General features: G+C 36.4%; 1 protein-coding gene across 1 annotated transcript in view; it reads right to left on the bottom strand.

The window, feature by feature from the left end:
- Positions 1-786: 786 nt before the first annotated feature.
- The window catches only part of ASPM (abnormal spindle microtubule assembly), a 30,086-nt gene continuing 8,237 nt past the window's right edge, over positions 787-22,635 (bottom strand). The window contains exons 9-29 of the mRNA XM_019473095.1: positions 22,457-22,587; positions 21,598-21,773; positions 21,352-21,497; positions 21,188-21,273; positions 19,610-19,828; positions 18,495-18,711; positions 18,264-18,409; positions 18,033-18,161; positions 17,075-17,269; positions 11,637-16,259; positions 9,435-9,584; positions 8,952-9,118; positions 7,879-8,038; positions 7,137-7,346; positions 6,467-6,616; positions 4,499-4,690; positions 3,859-4,051; positions 3,216-3,370; positions 2,136-2,312; positions 972-1,141; positions 787-892 (exon numbers count right to left, since the gene is read on the bottom strand). Coding sequence (XP_019328640.1) covers positions 787-892; positions 972-1,141; positions 2,136-2,312; positions 3,216-3,370; positions 3,859-4,051; positions 4,499-4,690; positions 6,467-6,616; positions 7,137-7,346; positions 7,879-8,038; positions 8,952-9,118; positions 9,435-9,584; positions 11,637-16,259; positions 17,075-17,269; positions 18,033-18,161; positions 18,264-18,409; positions 18,495-18,711; positions 19,610-19,828; positions 21,188-21,273; positions 21,352-21,497; positions 21,598-21,773; positions 22,457-22,587 — 7,898 coding nt within the window. The remainder of the gene's footprint in view (positions 893-971; positions 1,142-2,135; positions 2,313-3,215; positions 3,371-3,858; positions 4,052-4,498; positions 4,691-6,466; positions 6,617-7,136; positions 7,347-7,878; positions 8,039-8,951; positions 9,119-9,434; positions 9,585-11,636; positions 16,260-17,074; positions 17,270-18,032; positions 18,162-18,263; positions 18,410-18,494; positions 18,712-19,609; positions 19,829-21,187; positions 21,274-21,351; positions 21,498-21,597; positions 21,774-22,456; positions 22,588-22,635) is intronic.

Below are 22,635 nucleotides of genomic sequence, written 5' to 3' on the forward strand. Positions count from 1 at the left end.
GCAAGGGAGGGTATAATTCTACAGTTTTCGTTTTCTTGGCCTTGCTCTAAGAAAACGCAATTCCAAGGCCAAGAGAACAGAATTTAAGGGAGATGCTGTGATGAACACCATCTATTCAGCCAGATGAGATGCATGCTTGTATGTACTGCTCACTTGATAGGAAGGAAAGCACTCACAAATCATCTCCCTTAAAATATCAGGTCAGAATTTCTAAATTCACACTTACAACCTCCCGTTGTTCCATCATAATCTTGTAGTGCTTAAAAAAAAAAAAAAAAAAAAAGGGAATTATAAAAAAAAAGTTTCCTACAGCCACACATGATCCCTAAAACCTTATAGAAAGTAAACTCAAGCTCCCCCAAAACAGTAGCCAGTTTTGAAATCCACAGACTATGCCTCCCTTCCTACCTATACCTCTCCAGATCAGACAAGCCAGCATAACTGTCCCACACAAACAACTGTTTTTAATAGCATTCTACAATATTTAATCAGAGTGAGGAATACCATGCTATTTGTAAGATTCACAGTTGTATAATAACAATAACATTACCACACTAGTGAAATTTCCAGGGCTTATGATTTTATTGTACAATTGCTTTTGGTAGTAGTACAAAATAGGATTTCAAAAGCTGTATACACAACACAAAAAAGTCACAGAAATGTTAATTGCAATTTGAAAAACATTTTCAAGGGTAGCTTGACACTTAATTGCTTTCTTTCAAAATCATTTAGGTGTCTAATACATACATGCTGTACAAATACATTTTCATATACATCATTTACATTTCAGTAGCAGGCAATACCAAGTGTATCCATCACCATCAGAATTGCTTGCAGAGGATCCACAATTTCTTGCATGTTATCTTTCCTCAAAACCCAGTCTGGTTTAATTCTGTGAAAATATTAGTGGCTGCTCATTAAAATATTATATTGCCACAGCAAAAACAGCAGACTAATTTTTAAGCTCTTACCTTGAAACTGTTTTTATTCTTAGAGGAGTTACTGGAACAAAGGAAGTTCCACTTAAAGTATTTGTTTTCTGCTTCACAACTGTTCTCTCTGCATCCATTTTGTGTTTATGAGCTGTAAGTTTATATAGACTTTGAATGCAAGTAACAGCTCTTGGTAGGCTTCGGATTTCCTGAGAAAAGGTGAGAATAGTACACAGTTAATACTACAAGTTCGAAAACAACTTAACAAATCAAGAAATCTGTTTTATTCAATGAAAACTGCATGTTTATAATTTAAGCTGAATTTCTACCCACAAGTACAGTGAAACCATTTTAAAGCCAGCACACCTACAAGTCAGTGGTCTAATGCTTTCAAAATACTTAACAACTGGTATGTGACTTGAGATCTCAGAAAACTCAAGCTCTTTCAAGTCAGATTTTAGTAATTTCTCATTAAAACCAATTTTTACATATGTCATTAGCATATGCCTTCATTAACTGGTACAGAGAGACAAATTAGTGTTTGTACCTGTCTTCATAGCAATGAAAGAATAATGCAATGGTCAGAAGTGACTGGATAACTTAAGTGCGTATATCTGATGGATAAGCAGCTAGTGAATTTATAGCATAGAACCCAGACTACCCTAATAACCTTATTAGGGATTCTAGCAATAGGCATGAACAAAGGAAATTTCTTTCAGAAACAGGCTATATCTCTGTTACAATAGAGTATGTCAACACAAAGTCATGGACAATTATACTGCCAGTTGTTACTGACAATAAAGATCTTAACTTTATCTGAAAAGCAAAAATAAACTTTCAGAAATGGAATACAAGTTAATTAAGTGACAACTAAACTATATCTAATGCTAAGCAATTGATAGAAAGTCATCAAAACCCCGTGGAAAGTAGGGATGGCAATATCATAATCTTGCAAGGATTGCAGGATCAGAACCTCAATATCTTATTGAATAGCTCTGGGTGACCAGGACATACAAAGCACAAAGTCATGAGTGTTTTCACCATCTTGGAAATGCATTTTATTTTTTAAATCAGAGTTTAGTCATAATTAATACCACGGCCATAATAGGTAGGGTAGAGAGGGAGAGGAAAAAAAAAAAAATTACAAATTACACCAAAACATGCAAGAAAAGCATGTTAAAACCCAAAACATTTAAGTCTTACCAAAGCTCTTTTTGAGTCCTTTGAAAGGATGGCCAACAAACAGCAGGTCTTTGTGAAAATGCTTCCTCCTTTCTCTGAAATTTTGTCCCCAGCTTTCCCTCTGTACATTTGCAGTAGGTCTAGTAATGTATCTACAGAATTTTCTACTTCATAAACTGCTTGAGTAGTTCTTTCATACTGTTATACAAGAAAGAGACAAGAGTGTTTATACAGACAGATCTTTAAAATACCTTTCAGGTTAGAGGAAAAAGCAAAATCCTTTTTCTCTCCCCCTAGATTAAATTTATAGCTGATCTGGCATCCAAGCAATAAAAATCACTTCTGTATGTTATACCATTGTAACAGGTTACAAAAAGCTACCCTTTGTGCTTCCCCCCTTGTTTAGAAACCCATAGAATCTGATTTTACATTTAAAATAGAAGAATATATTAGAATAAGTTTAGAGAAATTAAAAAAATAAGTTTAGCATAAATGTTAAATTTTTTTCCTGAAATAAAAAGAATGGATATAAGATCAAAAACTATGTTTAGCAAAAATTTTAAATTTCATGTAAAAAACCCTCTAGAATAATCAATCTGTACTCAATAACTACAGTACTGAAGCGGCTTTAAGTATTTATGAAAATACTCAGTTCTCTTCTAAGAAATCAAAAAGTGTAAATATAGCCTATTCTATGACATGAATTTGGAAAAGTAGCCTGTCTTCTGGAACATACACATTTCTACCTTAAAAAAAACTTCATAGCTTATCCGAACTACTACAGTTTTGCATTTCTATGGAATTTTATGCATTTCTACAGTTTCATGCAATACTTGGAATACCTTGCAATGTAATCAGTTAAAAGTAAAATTATTACCTTAAGCTCATGAAATCATTTTCTTTTGCCAAAAGGAAAATTAAATCATAATTATTATTAAGTAGATAATTGGTTTCAAAATAACACAGTTTAAAAAAAAGTTTCTTAATTTTTTCAAAGCTATTTTGTTGTTTCAAATTTATTCAGAAATTTTGTGGATTAATAAACACTACAGTGAAGTCATCTACAGCTTATAAACCTGCAAAAGAAAATATTAAAGTTACCTTTGAAACATTAAGTAGAACCTGAATTGAATATCTGATCACATCCATGCACGGAACACTCCGGTTGCAACTTCGGATCAGAACAAAAATAGCGAAGATTGCTCTGCTCTGGGCCATATTTTCGCAACAGAGCGGGGACAGCCTGGTAGCCACCTCTATGATAATTAAAGAAAAAAAAAAGAAAACTCTGAAGCTCAAGCAATTTAATTGCAAACCAGGGTTTTCTCTTATTTTTAAGCAGAAGTGCAAAGAAGTAAAACCCGAAATTATTGATTTAAAAACTATTGATTTAAAAATACTTGTTAATATTCCAGATTAAAAATTAACCAGACAAAACAATCCACAGAGAACTTATACTGATAGTAAATATAATTGACTTATGTAAAGCATAGTATTTACTAGGACTGCCAGGAAATCAGAGCAATCATATAGATTTCCTTTCTCTACATAACTGTTTTAATATTGTTCTTAAATCAATAATCTAATTTCAGTCTGGAAAAAAAACCCCATTATACTCTCTAACACGTTCACATTTTACAATCATATAGGAAGCCTAAATATCATTATGAACTCTTCTCAGCTGAAAAATTCCAGTTTCTATCATCTTGGAAATCTATCAGTTATAATAAAACGAAATACTGACCAAGATGCTTTAATGCTGCAAGAATGTAAGAGATATGTTTGTATTTTAGAAGGTAATCAATAGCAACTGCAGTTCTGTTGCACAATTTGTTTTCTTCTCTGCTCTTTTCATTAGCCTTTTCTAAACTGCGTCTTAAAGCTTTGGTTTTTGCTGTGTCATTGCTCTTTCTCCAAGAATATCCTCTCCACAATGCCTACAGAAAAAGAATTTCACAAAGAGAAAAAAGTTGTGAACAAGAGACAATAGAATAGAACTTGCATTACCACTCTAAATCAATTTTACAGAAGTCTGACAAAGTATTTAACTACCTTGGTTATTAATTTTTAAGTAATTACCATTCAGTGTTTAATCTTCCAAATACTGGATTTTCGAGACAAAAGACGAACACGAACATGCATATACACTCCACACACACTCCCACATAAGTCACCTCAACCGGTATCTGCTTAAAATTACTTCATGATCTGTCTGCATTTAGCTTTGATGTCTAAACTGAAGCTGACTTGGCTTGCAATTTAACTGATAAATTCACCAACCAAAGTAAACATCTTTCCTCTCCCCAAAAACCCATGAGAAAAAAAGAAAATATAAAAATAAAATAAAATAAAAAAATTGTAGTTTTCTTACAAGGGGTATTTACCTGGAGTTTTATTATTCCAACCACAAATTTTCTCCTACGTCTGCAGGCAAGGAATCTTCGTACATTTTGCTGGATTATGGTTGCTGCATCATTTCTGTGATTTAGCCAGCCTCGAATCACACGTTGTATTTGAATGATTCTTTGATAATCTCTTAGAAATCTCTTTTGTTGCATTTTTGCTCGGAACCATCTCTGTTTAAAATTAAAGCACCTTTCTATTTATTTATTTAAGACTTTTCCCATCTTAAACAAGCATTGATAAAAACTGAAGAACTATTTTAACATGAACTTTGACAGATACAGGCACTATGAACATCACTAGTATTAATATAACCACCATGACACAGCTCTGATTGGCCTTGGGGTAGCTGAAATGCAAGACTGCAAAATGAAATCTTAACTAGGAGCCATTAGGGAATTCTGTATAGAATAGAATATTTTATTTTCAGTTGGAAGGGACCTACAATGATCATCTAGTCCAACTGCCTGACTAATTCAGGGCTGACCAAAAGATAAAGCATGTTATTAAGGGCACTCTCCAAATGCCCTCCACTGACCGTCACGGGGCATCGACCACCTCTCCAGGAAGCCTGTTCCAGTGTTTGACTACCCTCTCGGTAAAGAAATGCTTCCTAATGTCCAGTTTAAGCCTCCTCTAGTGCAGCTTTGAACCATTCCCTTGTGTCCTATTACTGGATACCAGGGATAAGAGATCAGCACCTCCTTCGCCCCTTCTCCTCCTCAGGAAGCTGTAGAGAGCAATGAGGTCGCCCTTCAGCCTCCTTTTCTCCAAACTTGACAAACCCAAAGTCCTTAGCTGTTCCTCATAGGACATTCCTTCCAACCCTTTCACCAGCTGTGTTCGCTGAATACAGCGGGATAATCCCCTCTCTTGACCAGCTGTTTTTGCTGTGTTTGATGCACCCCAGGATGCAGTTTGCCCTCTTGGCTGCCAGGGCACCCTGCTGACTCCTATTGAGCCTGCTGCCAACCAGCACGCCCAGACCCCTTTCTGCAGGGCTGCTCTCCAGCCACTCCTCTCCCAATTTATACTTGGGCCTCACATTACTCCATCCTAGGAGTTTTCTTTCTCTCGGCTGGCTTTTAAGGAGACCCACGACTCCACTTTTCTCGTTTCCCAGCTCTGTTTCTTCCCCTCTATATACAGAGAAGGGAGACAGGGTACTGCATGCCAAACCTGAGAAAAAAAAAAAACCACACCTCTTCCACCCACTGGCTCTTGCCTTAAGGGGAAAATATACATTATGGGGAGAGAGAACAGATTTGTATAAATGGAGGAGTAGTAGGGCAAAGTTTGCCATAATATCCTTGACTAGAGAACAGCTATTTCAGGGTTCCCATTTCAGCCTCTCCATTTATCTAATGCTGACCTTCCATTATTGGGACTAAGCTAATGGTCAGTTTGGAGACCTGAAGATAATTTTTACTATTAGTCAGTGCTACAATACAGACCTGATTTTTGATCTTGCTTTTAGAGAAGTAAAACGTGTTTTTATAAAAAATGCTGCAACTTAGACAGGTTCTGGTACCACTGGCAAGTTAGAGACATCCAACCAAATAAATCACTGTATCCCAGCAGACTGTTCGTGTAAGGAGATGCTCTTCATTTCACAAGACTTACAGGTTGTCATGTCTGAACTTTCCTACTTCCAGTAGGATGTAAAGAAATAGGCTAAGACAGCACTTAGATTCCTTTAGCAAGCTTGAGGGTCTGAAGGAAACAAACTTCCCCATCCATCCTCAGCTTTAAAGTGCTTAAACCTCCAGAGCCTGCTGAGATCCACTCTATTATGCTTAGCCGGGTATAAGCAGCGTTATTTAATAAATCATAGCCTCCATAATTTAGCTTTATTTTTCCTATGTGAAGGAACTACAGTGTCTTAGTGCTACATCTTAGCTAACAGAAATGAGACTATGTTACACAAAATCATTTGTCCTTAGACTAACCTGTATTATAAGAACAGACGAGATCTGTTTTTGTGCAAGTTTTAAGATGAGGTGAATCCTATACGCCCTTTGAATTTTAATTGCAGAGATATGACAATATGCAGCTGCTGTAAAATAAAGTAGTCTCTTCTTTTGTTTCTGTTCTGAAATCTGTAGAGGAAAACAAAACAAGGAACATCACTAATTTTCACACTCAGAGGTAGCTGATCGTCTATGCAAAGACCATAGTACACAGCAAAATACTATTAGATGCTGAAGAATCGCCTCAGAAGTCATTATCTCAGAACTTTCTTTAGTACTAGATCTCTCTAATTCAGACAGTAACACAGAGAAGTGATTTTAAGCAACAACATTAATATATAGCAGAGAACAATTTCATTGTAAGCATGTGTGTGCAGAAGTATCAGTTATAGGTAAGCCACAAAGATCTCAGAAGCTAAAAAACACCCAACAATGAAAACCTAATTTTAGTACTAAAGGATTGTGAGAAATTGTGTCAGACTGCATTCTGATCTATTCTGACCCACCCAATTCTCAAAGCAGTCAACAAGGATTTGAGTTCAACATCAAGTGATCAGGTTTTCCTTTTCTTGCCAGTCAGAATTAACGCTAAAACTGCTCTAGAGATGCTTTATGTCAAAAGTATAGCTTTAATTTGAAGTATACCAACCTTTTTTCTGACTAAATAACCCCGTATAAATGCTTGCAGTTTAATGACAGCTCTTCTAGTTTTGTTGTATTTCATAAATTGAAGCCTGCCTTCCTGCCAAGCCCTCAGATGTTTTTGGATAATTACAGCAGCAGCTTTTTGTTTAACAAGTTTCCTTCTTGCCTTGAAATCTCTGTATGCTTTTTGGATCAAAGATGCAGCTTGAAGCTTCTGAAAAAGATTTTAAAGAATGCATTGATAATTAAACTTTTGTTCGTTCCTGTCACGATCAATATACACTTATATTTTAGTTCTAGATTTTTTTTTTCCATCATAAGAAAAAAAACAAAAATAAAATAGGAAATACAAGCAAACTCATGCAGTACTAGTCTATATAAAAATGCACTTTCACAATTTGGAAGGTCTTTTCCCTTACCTAAATGGGGTCAAAATATGGGCAATTTAACTTAATCCTTTGTAAGAAATAAAGCCAGCAGAAAATTTTACATTTTATCTTGTTATCAGTACAGACAGGAGTAATTCAACAATTGGAACTGTTCGAAAACAAGAATCAAGCTCATTGCTCAAAGCAAAAAGGAAATTTAATATTTTGAAGATTGAACAGTTTTGATTTGAACAGTCTTTGTTCTAGCCCCACCTTTTTTCTTTTCTATACTTCTGCATATCAACGATGAAAATCACTCAAATACATTGAAAACTTCTAATACAACCATGACATAGCAGAGTGCAAGTGAAAACATACCTTTCTTAAAAGTCTTCTAGCCCTGTACCGTCTATATGCCAACTGAATCTTAACTGCAGCATTCTTAGTTGCCAGAAACTGATGTTGAATCATCCGTGCAGTAAGGGTTGCTCTCCATCTTCTTTGAATGGTAAGTGCACAGAACTTCATTTTCAAAAACCTAACATGAAAACGCATTTTAGTTTTTTTCCAAAAGTTGAGAACACTTGCATTTTTAAAGTAAGAAAACAGTGAAGGTTTACAAAATTATTGAGATAGATATTGTGAAAGCAGAGCTGTTATCAACCAAATCTTAGAACACTAGAAAAAGGGGATAGACAGCAATGTTGACAGAAAGACTAGTTTAAAATAGAAGATACTTTCTGTTTTCTCACAGTAGGTACTTCCAGAACTTGCTGCCAAAGGAGGCTGGGGAGGGAAACAGCCGTTTAAAAGGCATTAGACAAATTGACATACAACAGGTCCATAAAAGGATAATAAAGGGAATAGGCAAGGGTGTAAGTTCTAGCATCCATAATCTAACAAGCATGGATGCTGAGGAAGGACCTTAGAAAGTGGTCAGGTTAATGTACTATCCCTAAACAGCATCTTCTTAATGAGATGAGCTATCAGGCTGATCTAGTAGAGCATTTAGTGTAAAACTGTCTCACAGCAAAATAAACACAAACTAGTTTAACTATTCCATTATGCATTATAACAAAATAGCTTTTCATCCTATTAGTTTTATACTGGAATTTTAACAATATCCAGAACATCCTTCCTGTAAAAAAAGATAAGTGAAAGAAAAAGAGGAAAAAAAAGATCAAGGCCTACTCTTTCTAGATCCCCAATAGGCAAAATTTAAGTTTGTGAGGTAGCTTCCAGTCCAGAAAAATATTTAAACATAAGAAAAATCTTGATGCAGGTGGGATTATTCTTTTGCACAACAGGGTTATGTTCATGCATGTTATATACATGCTGCAGGATCAGAGCCTGAGAATCGATAGGTATTTGCCAGAGGGCAAAGCAGTACTAAATAATTATATAATAAATGCTTTGAGAAGTACAGAAATTTATATAAGATTTAGTATTACCGGGTCCGCTGCTGTTTTGTTTTGAAGTGACTCTGAATAACACGTATAGCTTTTACGACAGATGCATATTCCTTTTGTGCTCTGCAGCCTCGAAACCAGGCTTGAATTACTTGTGCTGCTCTCATTTTGTTAACCCACTGCCTGGCTTTATATCCTCTATACAATGCCTATTAAATACATAAAAAGAAAAAAAATTCAAAACTCGATTTTTTTGTTTGTTTGTTTAATGGAACAAAAAAAATTAAAAGCAAAAAAAGTCATGTTAGCATGAAAGGCTTTTAGGATTCCTATCTCTACAGAACTACAAATATTTAATTTCTCACATCTAGAAAATGTTTTCTAAAGCAAGTGAAACGCATTCCGGAAAATATCACAAACGCCACTCTCTTTAATGTCTGTAATAATAATTATGTCATGAAGAAACAAATACAAGAAAGATTAAAAAAAAACCCCAAAAACCCCAAAACCACCTTCTAGGATTACCTGAATTCTAATGGCAGCTCTTTTCATTTGATGGTATCTTTGTTGTTCAATATTTCGCATCTGATGGGCTCTGTAGTGCTGCTGTATTAATAGAGCAGAAAACTTGCACCGAAGGTATTTCTGTCTCTGAATAAATCCACGGAAAAATGCCTTAAAAGAAAAAGATATAATCTTGGAATATTCCACCACTTGCATGGTATTGACTGGGGAGATATTTGCATATTTTTAAGTACAGCTGTACTCGCTGGCTTGTTAGAAAAACAACAATGTAAGTAAATATATTTCTAATTTCCCAATTAATTCTTTTTTCCTACCTTTTAAGCAAAGTAAGCATACTTACATTGTTCAGGATATATAAATTAAACATTCAGAAAATAACTAAGAAGCTGCCGCTTCCCCCCAAAAAAATGGAGGTGAGGAAGGCACACCTGTTTTCTTATCTGTTAAGTAGAACATGTGATCTCCAACAAGATAGTAATAGCAACCTAAGAAATTATTATGAGAGATTATTTATTTCCCTTTTTCCCCTGATTTGGGGGGGAAAAAACCCCATCCTTTCATTCCAATAATACCCTGAAGAGAAACCCCTTCCCTTAGGGTAAAATAACTAAGGCCACCACAGGAAGTCACTTAAAGCTTTTCCCAGAAGAAAAGGAAATTAAAAAAGTGTACTCCCACTACATACAAATCATAATTAATATAAATAAGAAGGAAAGATACCTTCCTCCCTCATCCTCAAAAAACAAAATTGAAGCAGCAGTTCAGAGTAACTAGTGTTCTAAGCTTCTTTGAACTCACACTGGATGGATATTTAGCTTGCTACATGGAGATGAAAAACAATTCTCATTACTTCTTGCTGACCACACTTTTATTACATCAATGATAGAAGGAAAATACATCAGACTAAATATTTCCTAGAGTACCTCTAAGAAATCCCAGATAGTTTCACACTAAGTTTCATGTGGCGCCACTCAAGGTACCAACTGAAACGTACAATAAGAATGCAATTTCTCTTCTTACATTCCTCTTCAAAACATTAGCTAGGCACTCGTTAGACTAGGGCCATTTAATAAATCTAAAAGAACTAACATGATTAATTTACCCACACCTTCCTAAATGAGTCTTAAAGAATGCAGCCATTTACTTCACTTTATAGCCAGTACCAGTGCCCACTCATTTCAACACATCAAGACAGCTGTTGTGGTTTAACCCCAGTCAGCAACTAAGCACTGCACAGCCACTCGCTCACCCTCTCCCCCTCCGGTGGGATGGGGGAGAGAATCGGAAGGGCAAAAGTAAGGAAACTTGTGGGTTGCGATAAGAACAGTTTAATACTTGAAATAATAAAATAATAAGAACAACAAATTGTAAGGAGGGGGGGAGGGGGGAGAGAGAGCGCACACGCATGCGCGCATGCCTGGGGGGGGCAGGTCAGGGAACAAACCGAGAGGTGATGCAACCACTCACTGAGTGACACCCAGTCGGTCCCCGAGCCGCGCTCCCCGGCCCCTCACCCCCCCCCCCCATTTATATACTGAGCATGACGTCACATGGTACGAAATATCCCTTTGGCCAGTTTGGGTCAGCTGTCCTGGCTGTGCCCCCTCCCAGCTCTCGTGCACCTCCTTGCTGGCAGAGTATGAGAAGCTGAAGAGTCCTTGACTCAGTATAAGCACTGCTTAGCAACAACTAAAACATCAGTGTGTTATCAACATTATTCTCATCCTAAATCCAAAACACAGCACTGTACCAGCTACTAGGAAGAAAATTAACTCCTTCCCAGCCAAAACCTGAACAACAGCTTTCATGCATATTCCAACCAAAGAAAACATTCATTAAGCTACTAATATTTATATAGGTGAAAGCCAGTTAGGACAAAAATATTCTTAAAAGAACCACATAAACACACACAAGTATCAGAACTCATTTGACGTAGTAAAATTCTAGTAGATAAACAAGAAAAAGGGAGTGTTACTTTTTAAGATGAGTACCTCAGCAAGGAAATGCAAAACAGCTGAACTGAGACTCATTTCTGTACACTGTAATAGCAAGCTTTATACACCTGCCACATAGTATACTTCAGAAATTGATTCTACTTTAACATATAGCTTTAAACTGTTGTTTGCAAGAGCAGTAATCTTAAAAAAACCCACAAAAGAAAAAATGCACACCCAAACCCCACTACTATACATTCAAAAGTACCTGAATTTTTATTGTGCTTTCCTTAATTTTGTGAAACCTCTTCTTTTCAATGAATCCTCTGACTCTAGCCTGCACAATGATAATGTTCCTCCGGGTTCGTAAGTAAGTCGTTCTTTGGTATTTCATAGTCAAGTGGGATCGGTAGCATCGTTGTAAGGCAACTGCTGCTTTTTTATAGCTTGTGTACTGTAATTTAGTCTTATGCATTAAGTAATAGGCTTGTAATGTAATAGCTGCTGTTCTAAGTTGAATAAATCTTCTACGCTGCACAGTCATCTGAAGAAAAGACTGAATCTTTCTTGCAGCTCGTATGCGTCTTGCTATTTTTCTTGCTTTCATACCACGAAAGGCAGACTGAATAATTACTACCGCTTGTCTTTGAGCGGAATACTCTGCTTTCTGTAAACGAGCCCTGTGACATGCTCTGTACCACCTCTGAATAGCAACTGCTGAACTCTGAATCAATTTATAGCGAGTCCTTATTCTTTGGCATCGGAACATAGACTGGATCATTATTGCTGCTGCTTTCTTTTCAAGAAAACACCTTCTCTCTACATGCATCTGTAAGAATGATTGTATGCACTGTGCAGCAACATTGGTTTTATACAACTGCCTAGCCTTTTTAGCACAAAAAGAGGATTGAAGGCAAATGACAGCCTTTTTTATTTTTGCGTAGTTTTCCATGTCAGCTTCTTTTGCCGTTTTGGCTCTGAACCTTTGCTGTATAACTCTGACAGCCCAGCACAACTGTTTGTAATATCTATGTTGTACGTACATGCGATAACTAGACTGTATTACAATTGCTGAAACATGCATGATTTTCAGTTTCTGTCGTTCCTTCATGCCTCTATATGATGCTTGAATAACAAGAGCAGAATTCTTCATTGTCAGATATTTCTTTTGTTGATTTTTTCCTTTAACGTAGGATCGATAGTAGTTCTGTATAACAATAGCTGCAATTCTCATATTTTGATAGGACCTTCTATTCCTGTGCATTTTGTAGGCTGACTGTATTGTACTAGCAGCTAAATGCATATGCTCAATACTCTTCCGCACTCTGATACCTCTGTACACAGCCTGTATACGAATAGTTACTCTGCGAAGAGAAAGATACTCTGAAGTATGCTGTCTTGACAGAATCAAAGCTCTGTACCTTCTCTGAAAGACAAGAGTAGCTGCTTTAAGAGAGAGATATCTTTGACGTTCTCTAAAAGCTTTAAAATTTTTCTGAACAACAATAGCAGCACAGTGCATTTCTCGATGTTTTTTTGCTCGTGTGTCTTGAAAAGCCTTCTGAATACAAGTTGTTTCTTTCTTTAATGAAGAGTAACGCTGTACTGCAATTTTCTTCAGGTGAATGGCTCTGTATCTCTTCTGCATTAGCTGGGTTGCCCACCGAACTTTTCTGTAATGGCAGTACTGCCTATACATTCGGTAGTTTCTCTGTATTACAAGTGCTGCCTCATGTCTTTTCTTCAAGAAGCATCTTGTTTTCATTCCTCTATAGGCAGCCTGAAGAACTAAGACAGAATTGTACAGTTTTAAGTATATTGCTCTCACACGCTTCCCTTCCCTGTAAGCACGATAACGTTGCTGTATGATTACTGAAGCAAGCCTGACAGCTTGATAAGAGATGTAAATTTTACACATTCTTAACGTTGCTTGAATAACTGTAGCAGCTTGATGCATCTGCCGTATTTTTTTTCTTACCACAAAGCCTCTATAGACAGACTGTATGGTAACAGCAGCATCAAGGAAAGAGAGATACTTTTGATGTTGAATTTTTGCTAGCTTTGTTGCTCTGTATTTTCTCTGAATTACAATAGCAGCTGTCTTAATAGAAAGAAAGTGTTTTCTTTTGAGAAAAGTTCTAAATCTTCTTTGAATAAGCTCAGCTGATTCACTCATAGTTCTTATAAGTCTTCTTGTTTTCATTCCACGGAATGCAGCCTGGATACGAAGTGCAGCGCTTTTCATTATCATATAGTTGTGAACTTGTTTATCTCGCTCCTTACAAGCACGGAACCACTGCTGAATCCGCCTAGTTGCCAGCAACAGTTTTCTGAAATCCCTCTGTTGTTTGTGCATTCGATAATAAGACTGTATTATTGCTGCTGACTGATGCATAGTTTTTAAGTCTTGTCGGACCTTCATGCCTCTACAGGCAGCCTGAAGGACAGTGATAGACTTCTTTAGCTCCAAGTACTTTTTACGTTGTACTTTGCCTAAACAAAATGCTCTATATTGTCTTTGAATTATAATTGCTGCCATTCTCATTGCCCGGTATTTTATGTTCATGCAGTGCATCTTAAATGTGGCTTGGATACAAATAGCTGCTTGATGCATACAGTGAATTCGTCGTCTAACTCTTACACCTCTATAAATTGCCTGCATTTTGACTGTAGCTTTTTTTAAAGACAAATATTTCTGCTTTTGATGTTTAGCATGAATAATTGCACGATAACGCCTTTGAACTACTATAGCTGCAGATCTAAGTCTTTCATAGTCCTTTTTGATCAGGTAAGATTTGAAGGCAGCTTGTATAGTTGTAGCAGCTTTGTTTAGTTTGCTCAGTTGTTTCCTCACAGTCATCCCACGGTAAGCAGACTGCAAGACTAACACAGCTGCCTTTGTTTTTAGATAAATTACACGTTGGGTTTTTTTCATACAGTAAGCTCTGAAGTATTTCTGAATCACTAGAGTGGCTTGTCTTAGTTTCTTATATTTTAGTTGATTTACATGCATTCGGTAACAAGACTGGATAATTGTTGCAAGATCATGTTTCTTTTGAATTGTTTTTCTCACAGTTTTCCCCCTCCATATTGCCTGAAGACGCACCACAGAGTTACGCAGCTGAACATATTCTTGCCGTTGTTTCTGGCCTAGAACACTGGCTCTGTAATGCTTTTGGATAGTTAGCACAGCATGGTTCATAAGTCTGAATTTTTTCAGAGCCACAAATTTTCTGAAGGCAGACTGTATCTTAGTAGCAGCAACACGCTGTCTTTGAATCTGCTTTCGCACCTTCCAGCTGCGAAAAGCTGCTTGTAAAGAAAGCACTGCTGCTCTTGTCATTAAGAACTTGAGTCTTTGCCTGTTACCAGTCTTATAAGTTCTGTACCACCTCTGAATCACAATGGAGGCCTGAACCATTGCCTTATATTTCATTCTTGCAGCATGAGCTCTAAAAGCAGTCTGAATTTTAATAGCAGCTCTATATTCAAGTTTAAGCTTTTTGCGTGCTTTATAACCCCTGTAGGCTGCCTGTAAGCACACAGCTGCTTTTTTAACTTGTAAGAACTCCTGCCTCTGACACAGTTGCTTTTCATATGCACGATAATGTTTTTGAATGACAACAGCAGCACTATAGATGCTTAAATAACGTTGCCTGTCCCTTCTCATTCTGTAGCATGCCTGGAGAAATACTGCAGTCTCCCTCCACCTTTGTATTCGTTTCCTGACAAGATAGCCTCGAACTACAGCTTGAATTCTTATGCAAGCTCCCTTCAATTTCCTATAATCTTCTTTAAGTTGACGAGCACATCTATGAGACCGATACCTTTGCTGGACATAAAGTGTTGCCTCCCTTAATCCACAATAATGCTTACGTGCTTGCCTCATCTTTACAAAAGCTTGAATCTTCACTGTTGCATCTTTCAGGTTTTTAAATCTCTTCCGGACAATATAAGCACGGTAACTTGCCTGAATTTTTATCACAGATTTCAATATGCGAGCCTTTTTCCTAGCTTCCATTCCTCTGCAGGCAGACTGTAGGACAATAGCAGCCAGACGCATCTTCTGGAAAGAAGCAGCTGCTTTTTTAGAAGTGACATGTGCCCTATACCAAGTTTGAATTACAGAAGCAGCATTTTTAATCTCTTTGTATCTTTTAACTTGTTGGTATTTTCTCACATGTGACTGCAATGTAGTAACAGATTTTTTTAATCGTAGAAATCTTAGTTTCTCTTTTTTCATTCTCCACAGTGATTGAACAACACAAACTGCTTTTGTTTGCCTGTATAGTTTACGTGCCTTCATGCCTCTGAAAGCAGCTTGGAGAACTATCACTGCTGCACGCTTTTGCAAATAGTACTCTCTTTCAATTTTTCCTAGTTTATAAGCTCTGTAATACTGCTGAATTGTCACTATTTTTGCCCTGTGTTCCTGGTAAATACGTCTAGCCAGCTGACACCTGTACCAAGCCTGAATCTTTATAACACTTTGCTTAATATGTAGATACTGCTTCAGATTTCTGTGCATCCTATACCAAGACTGTATGACAAGGGCAGCCCTCTTTCTTTCAGCCAGTTTTGAAGATTGCCATTTTCGGAAATAAGTCTGAAGCACTAAAGTTGCTTTAGTTTTCTGTTGATTTTTGTATTTTCTCCATCTTCTGAATGCAGACTGAATAGTAAGTGCTGAAGACTTTAAGATTCCATATCTTTGCCGGTCTTTTTTTGCCAACTTAGATGCACGCAGATGACTCTGAATTGTAACAGTAGCCCAAACAATTCGTTTATATGCAGCAACAGACTTCACCATCCTTATCCTTGCTTGTACAAAGATAACATAGTATCTTAGCTGTAAATATCTTTTCCTAGCAGAGTATCTCCTCCAATAAGCCTGCAGGAAAAAGCAGAAAATTTAGTATTTTCTTCATGGTATCTCGAGTTAAGCCTAATTTGGAAACTACCAACCTCAGACTTTTTAAAGATTTCTTTGATCCTACTTCCTTAGGAAGATAAGCCCATATATCTACATTTAAAAAAAGAAGAAAAAAAAAAGGCGCAAATGATTGAATCATTGCTTTTTTAACCATTTTAAATTCTGGGAAAAAGCTAAATTTGCCCTGGCAACAAAAGATTCCCTTTTAAGCTATTTGATAAATCTGTGATTCTTAGATTCCCTTCTATTTGATAAATCTGTGATTCTTTAATCTCCATTCAAAAAAAAGTCTTAAGAATGTAATGTAATACTTTGGGTAATAGTGAGGAAAGTATCTTGAGAAACTGAATTAGCTGCCCAACTACCAATTGGTAACTAATGTCTGCCATTCTGAACGTGCCCACCACAGGTGTCATAACACTAAGAGAGTAATTTTTTTTTTTTTTTTAAAGCTTCTTCAGTAATGTTCGGCAGCTGCAAAGAGGCAAGCCAACAGAATCTAATCAGTCCTTACACTGACTGGTTTAAGGCCCAGTGTTTTAATGTTTGTGATATACCAAAATATTCACTAATTGTTGATTTACTAGCACATTATCATTTCTCTCTGAAGAGAGAAAGTTACCAAAACTTCTCCAAAGGGGTGGGTGGGGAAGTATTACATTTTCATGAAGACATCCGTTGCTGCAAGCAGAACAAATGACCCTGAGCAAGCCTTTTTCTTAGATGTTTCAGAGGGTTTCCTTGCTCTGTAATCTCACTTTAGATTGTATTACCTGAATGACTGTGGAAGATTTACTTCTGGCTTCTTCTAGTTTTGTCTTTTTCAGCTTTAAAAAAATCATCCTGGCTAAGTATCTTCTCCAGTGCTTCTGGATGAAAATTGCTGCATTCACTTTCTTCAGGATGCATCGACGAGACAAGAAGTTTATTGCAGATTTTTGAATTATCCGAGCAGCTCTGTCTCTTTCCTACAAAGAGTGAATTTCCACTGAACAGTTAGGATTGGAATTTTCACTCAAATTTTTGATGTATTAGAATAACTGTCTAAAGCAATTTCATAAAAATTAGGCTTGTTGATGAAAAAAACCCTACATAAATATAACCTCTTCCCCATTCTACACCACAGATTCTTAGAATATTTCAGTTGAACAATGATCCAACATCCAATAATATATCTCAGTTAGACACAGTGGTGGCATTTCTCAAACATAATGGTGTCATAGCTTTAAAACCATCACAAGATCTGGTATAACTACCAGAAAAGCAAGAAACAAAATACCAGAAGTCATGCGACTCAACTCAAAACACTGGTGAAGTTTAGTTCCTGAACAAAAATATTAAATCCATGCAGAAGTTTAATTACTTTTTTCATCTTGTAGACATTAATAGGAATTAAAAATTAACTACTGCTTTTTTGTTTTAAGGAAGCAGTGCAACTATTTTATATTTGAAATATTGGGAAAAGGGCTTAAAGGGTGGCATGCTCTAATCAGAACATAAAAGAAAGAAAGTAGCCTTTAAACAAATGTAGTTATTTCAGAATAGTCTTAAACAGAAGTGTTTTTTAGTAGATTACACAAAGAAGGACGTATATTTTGATAATAAAAATGGTACTCAATTTTAATGCCAATATTATTCTAATAAACCTGTATACTCCAAACAGTGAATTTATATTCTTTATTTAGTATTTCTCAAAGTAGAAACTATGAATATTGCACAGACAAAGAGTACCTGAGAAAGTTTCAGTTCCCTTTTCAGCCTGTAATTCCTCCAAGCAGACTGAATTAATCGAGCAGCTCGAGTTTCTTGCCGAAGATCTAGAAGCCGTGAACACAGAAATGATACGTAGGTAATGACAACCTATGTAAACACAGAACACAGCAAGTTAAGGGCTATACGGAAGAGCAGGACATGCTTACAGGAGAGCAGAATGTGTTTACATCAACACTAAAGGCATCTTACCTTCTCATCAGGAATTGTATTTGACATGTCTGAGTGATGAATCATTGCTGGTATTCCACCAAGGTCAGAAACTGCAGCATTGATCAGCTGGAAGTTTTTCTTTTCGTTGTCCAAGAGTTCCTTGTATAGGACTGAGGCAGTTACAGATTTGCAAAGAGAAAGTGTTTGTCAAATCACATTGTGCATAAAAGAAATAGATTAACATGAATTTCTGTGCATCAAATAACTCACTTTGGTCAAACATTCCCTCCATAACATTTAGAGAAGTATCAGACTCTGAAGAGGATGAGGAGGAAGAGTTTAGTCCCACTGTATGAGTTCTTGAGCATTCTACTGTTTGAGTTGTACGTTGGCACACAGCTTCCAAAGGCACATAACATGGATGATAATGATGAACCAAATGACATAATACTCTACCATCTGAGAAACACACTGTGAAATTTTCCACCTGTTAAACAAAATACAGTAAGATACAAGCTCCTTGAATTTTTGTTACTAGTTAATTGGTATAAACTGGATATAGAATTTATCTTGTACCTTTGAAAGAGACCAAGTGCAAATTTTTTTTTTTGAACAAAAAAAATTTATGAAACTAGTGCTTCCTTTGAGCATTCACTGTACAGTGACATACATCTGTGAGAAACCAGAAACAAAGATGTGTGAATCACTATACAGTGAGTCTCCAAGGAAAACATTTAAGAAACCAAAAAGAAAGGAATCTTTCTACAGAATGATTCCCAAGAAACTTCTACAGATACCTTTACACTAGGTATTCAGTGCAGAAATAAGCTCTGAACTTGCATCAGTCTTAAGTGCTCTATCTTGCCCTTCAGAAAAAACAGCAGGTGTGACTGTATTCTGACCAGAGACAAGTCTCTGAACAGGGCTTCTCTTCTTGGAAGGAACAAACAACATGTCCCTTCTAAACAAACATCTCTTTGAGGAGAAGAATCCTCCTTACCCCAAACATTAGTTTAATTCTCATAGTTCCTATAAATGGTGAAAATTTTATGCACAAATACTTTTAGGATGAATGCTCATTAAAAAAACCTCAAACCCATATTCCAGCAAAAATGTTCTATTTTTAAAAGGCACTTTTATGCATAAGACTAACTGGAAGGGGAGATCCTTTTGATCAAATTTGTTTAAAAGGAGAGCTGCAGCTAAACTCACAGGAAGACGGTTATTTCAAATCAGATTAAACAAATTCCAGACGGATATTTAAAACTAATTACCATTGGCTGCTACTACATATTTGATAGTTTGAAAAATTCTGCTCTATAAAGAATAAGACTTCTTATGACAGCAAAGGATGTATTTGCTGAAATGTACACAAAACTATTTACCTTGATATTGTAAAATCCACAAACAGCATTAACCCATGCCATCAGCAGCTTCACATTTTCATTGTAACTTTGAGGTGAGGAGTTACTACTATTATCTTCTTGTACTCTACAATGATTTGGAAAAGTCTTGAGAGCACCCAATTGTGTTTTTCTTTTATGTGCAGTCTTTAAAAACTCAATTTCTTCTTTTAACTGTTCCACATTAAGAAAAACATCCACCTATTGAGAAGAAAGAAAGAAAAAAAGATTTTATTTATGTCACCAACAGTCTGACATGACATACTTTATAGCAGCTGGATGCAGAGGCTTTAGATATGGCATTTTAAGGAGAAACTACTCTCACTACTTAGCAGTACCTACCACACTGAATCAGTAGTGGATAACCTGGGCTTGCCAGCATAGATGGCAGCGTCTGCTACCAACTGCTTCAGATAAAAGAACCTAAACCCACATTCCCACTGTTCTGTGTCAGTTACTTCATTGGTTAACAGTTGGGGGAAATACGGAAATTCCCTGAAACAGCCTGTGTAATTTCACCATACTTTCAGAGGAAACAAGAATTTCAGAGTCTTGCCTGCATTTCTACTGAGTCCCTGTACCACTCCTCCTCATTTAAGGGATTCTGAGAGGACGTGAGCTGGTGTTGTGATGGTGTGAGAAGTTTTGGAGAACAAGTAGCATATCCACAGGGCTTGGGTAAAGCCACCGCTCACTGAAATTACTTCTTTAATCAAAAGCAATGCAGCTGTGACACATGTGTACAGGAGAACTAACTGGAAGAGGGTAACTACTCAATACTGTAACACTAGTTAAGTAAGAAAACAGTTACATTTGATTTTTATTATGTTCTTCTGGCTTTCTGATAGTTCTGTGGCTATAGTCTTTGAAATTCTTGCTTTGGTGAAATTCCACCCCAACTTTTTACCTTTCATACTTTATGTTCCTTCCAACTGGATTTGTCAGCTGGATACGTATTTTCAAAAGACTATCCGACTCGAGTTAACTCTTAAAACAGTCTTAAGAAAACTATTTTTGCTTTCTCTACCAATTTTTTCCAGTAGCTTTGAAATGCCATTGAAGTAATGCCTACGAAACCTTCATTCTTATTTCAAGAATATTTCTTCAAATTGACTGTTTCAGACAAATGGAAAAAAGTAGAAGTGCTATAGCTTCAGAGCTTATGCTATAATTGTCTATCAGCATAACCTCAAAATGTGCTTTTCAGTTACTAAGAGCTTACCAGCATTTTGAAACCAACGTTATTTTACTTTTAATTATCAATTCTGTTGGCATATAGCATAAACTCAAAAGTTAAGGTTTTTTTCCAAAAACTTGTATGAGTGTGTATAAGAAAAAGTATAGATAAAATGTTATCTAAACTGTATCGTTAGGGAACAGTTAGCAGATTTAGGTAAAGTTTGCATGGCACTTTGAACATACAAAGCGGATCATTTCACAGTCTAAAATTTGATTAGTAGAGGCTTTCACAGACAACAAATACTCCTGAAAGACTGGGGGTTTTATTATCACTCATTTGTAACTAGTAACAAACAAACAAAATAAATAATTGAATAGTACCTGGAAGGCAAACACAATTTTCCACAGGAGTGCTAACGTTCGTTCTCTGTGTCTATCCACAATATCCCTGGAGTCAATTGAAGCACCTATCAAATAAAACAAGGAATTAAAGTGTGCAGTAGTCCTCCGATGCACTTGGAATAACCCTGATTTCTAGGCCTTACCACTTTCATCTTTCAAGTGAATTCCTCGCTCTTTAAGGACATTAAGAACAATGTCAACATTATGCATCTTCTGTAGACGACTTATTGCAGGAACTCTCAGTTGTTCTGAAAGATTCCAGTTTTTGGTGAGAAGTTCCATTGTTCTCCTAACAAAGGGAATTTCACAGTTTAATGCCTTAGCTGCGCTCATATTAAGTATTATATAAAAGAAAATAAATAGTTCAAAATAATTTTGTATCAACGCACACAAGACGAATGCCACATTGTAAGTCCACAGCCAGATTTGTTACAGCAAAATCAAATTCATCAAGTGGAGTTTGAATATGACTGACAGGTAATCCTAAGAAACCAAGATGGCGGGAAAGGTCACCTTCACCACTCAGGAAATCCCGAGAAAATGCAAGCAGAAGGTCTTTGCTAGCCTGGAGGAAAAAAAAAAAAAAAAAAAAAGGAAGATAATCTTAACACTGCAATATTTGTCAAGCAGAATACAATTTTCATCCCTTGTCCCCCAAATTGCATTCCATATTTCCTTGCCTAATACTTAAAATGATAATTTTTTTTAAAAATTTATTTTTAGGCAGTTCACGCAGCTTTAGTTTTCATCGTACCTCACTACCATGTCACTAAAAGCACCACCAAATCCAGGAGTACTTTTTTCTCAGTCTGTCTACATAGTACAAACCCAAGAAAAGTGATTTTTATTTGAACATATTTGTTAATCAAAGCCTTTGTATGACAGATGTTGCGTAGTCTCTTATCACAGCAAAATAACAGAAAAAAAACAAACAGAAAAGCCCATCAAACTGACTTACAGTTTAAGATCAGCTGCAGTATGCTAGAGTGATATTTAAAAATAACGCAGAAGCTTAGCTTTAGAGAGGGAAGCCAGATAACACAAGATAATGGAGTCCTTCCTACAGGACCAACACCTCAAAATTTTCTTGGGAATTCCTTTACATGACCATGAGATGATGTGTTGAGAATGTTCATGAAAAAGGCTAAACAGCACTTGTTAAAGAAAAGTACATAGATAAAAAAAAAAATTTCTACGTTGAGTCTTAGGATGATATTGGAGGGAGACATCAAATCACAGCTCTCTTACCTTGAACTCTGCATCCTTACAAAAGAGGCAAGGGTCATGGTCAATCATTCTGGACCGTTTGGCACAATCCAGAAAGCAAACTAACAACAGCAATTTTTTCAGTGTGAATTTTGACAAAGCTTCTTCGTGACCTAAAAAGATAGAACCCATTAAGTGATAGTTCAAAAATTAAGTGCTAA

The sequence above is a fragment of the Aptenodytes forsteri genome, unplaced genomic scaffold, assembly GCF_000699145.1.
Source record: "Aptenodytes forsteri isolate BGI_AS27 unplaced genomic scaffold, ASM69914v1 Scaffold181, whole genome shotgun sequence".
In the NCBI taxonomy this organism is placed as follows: Eukaryota; Metazoa; Chordata; class Aves; order Sphenisciformes; family Spheniscidae; genus Aptenodytes; species Aptenodytes forsteri.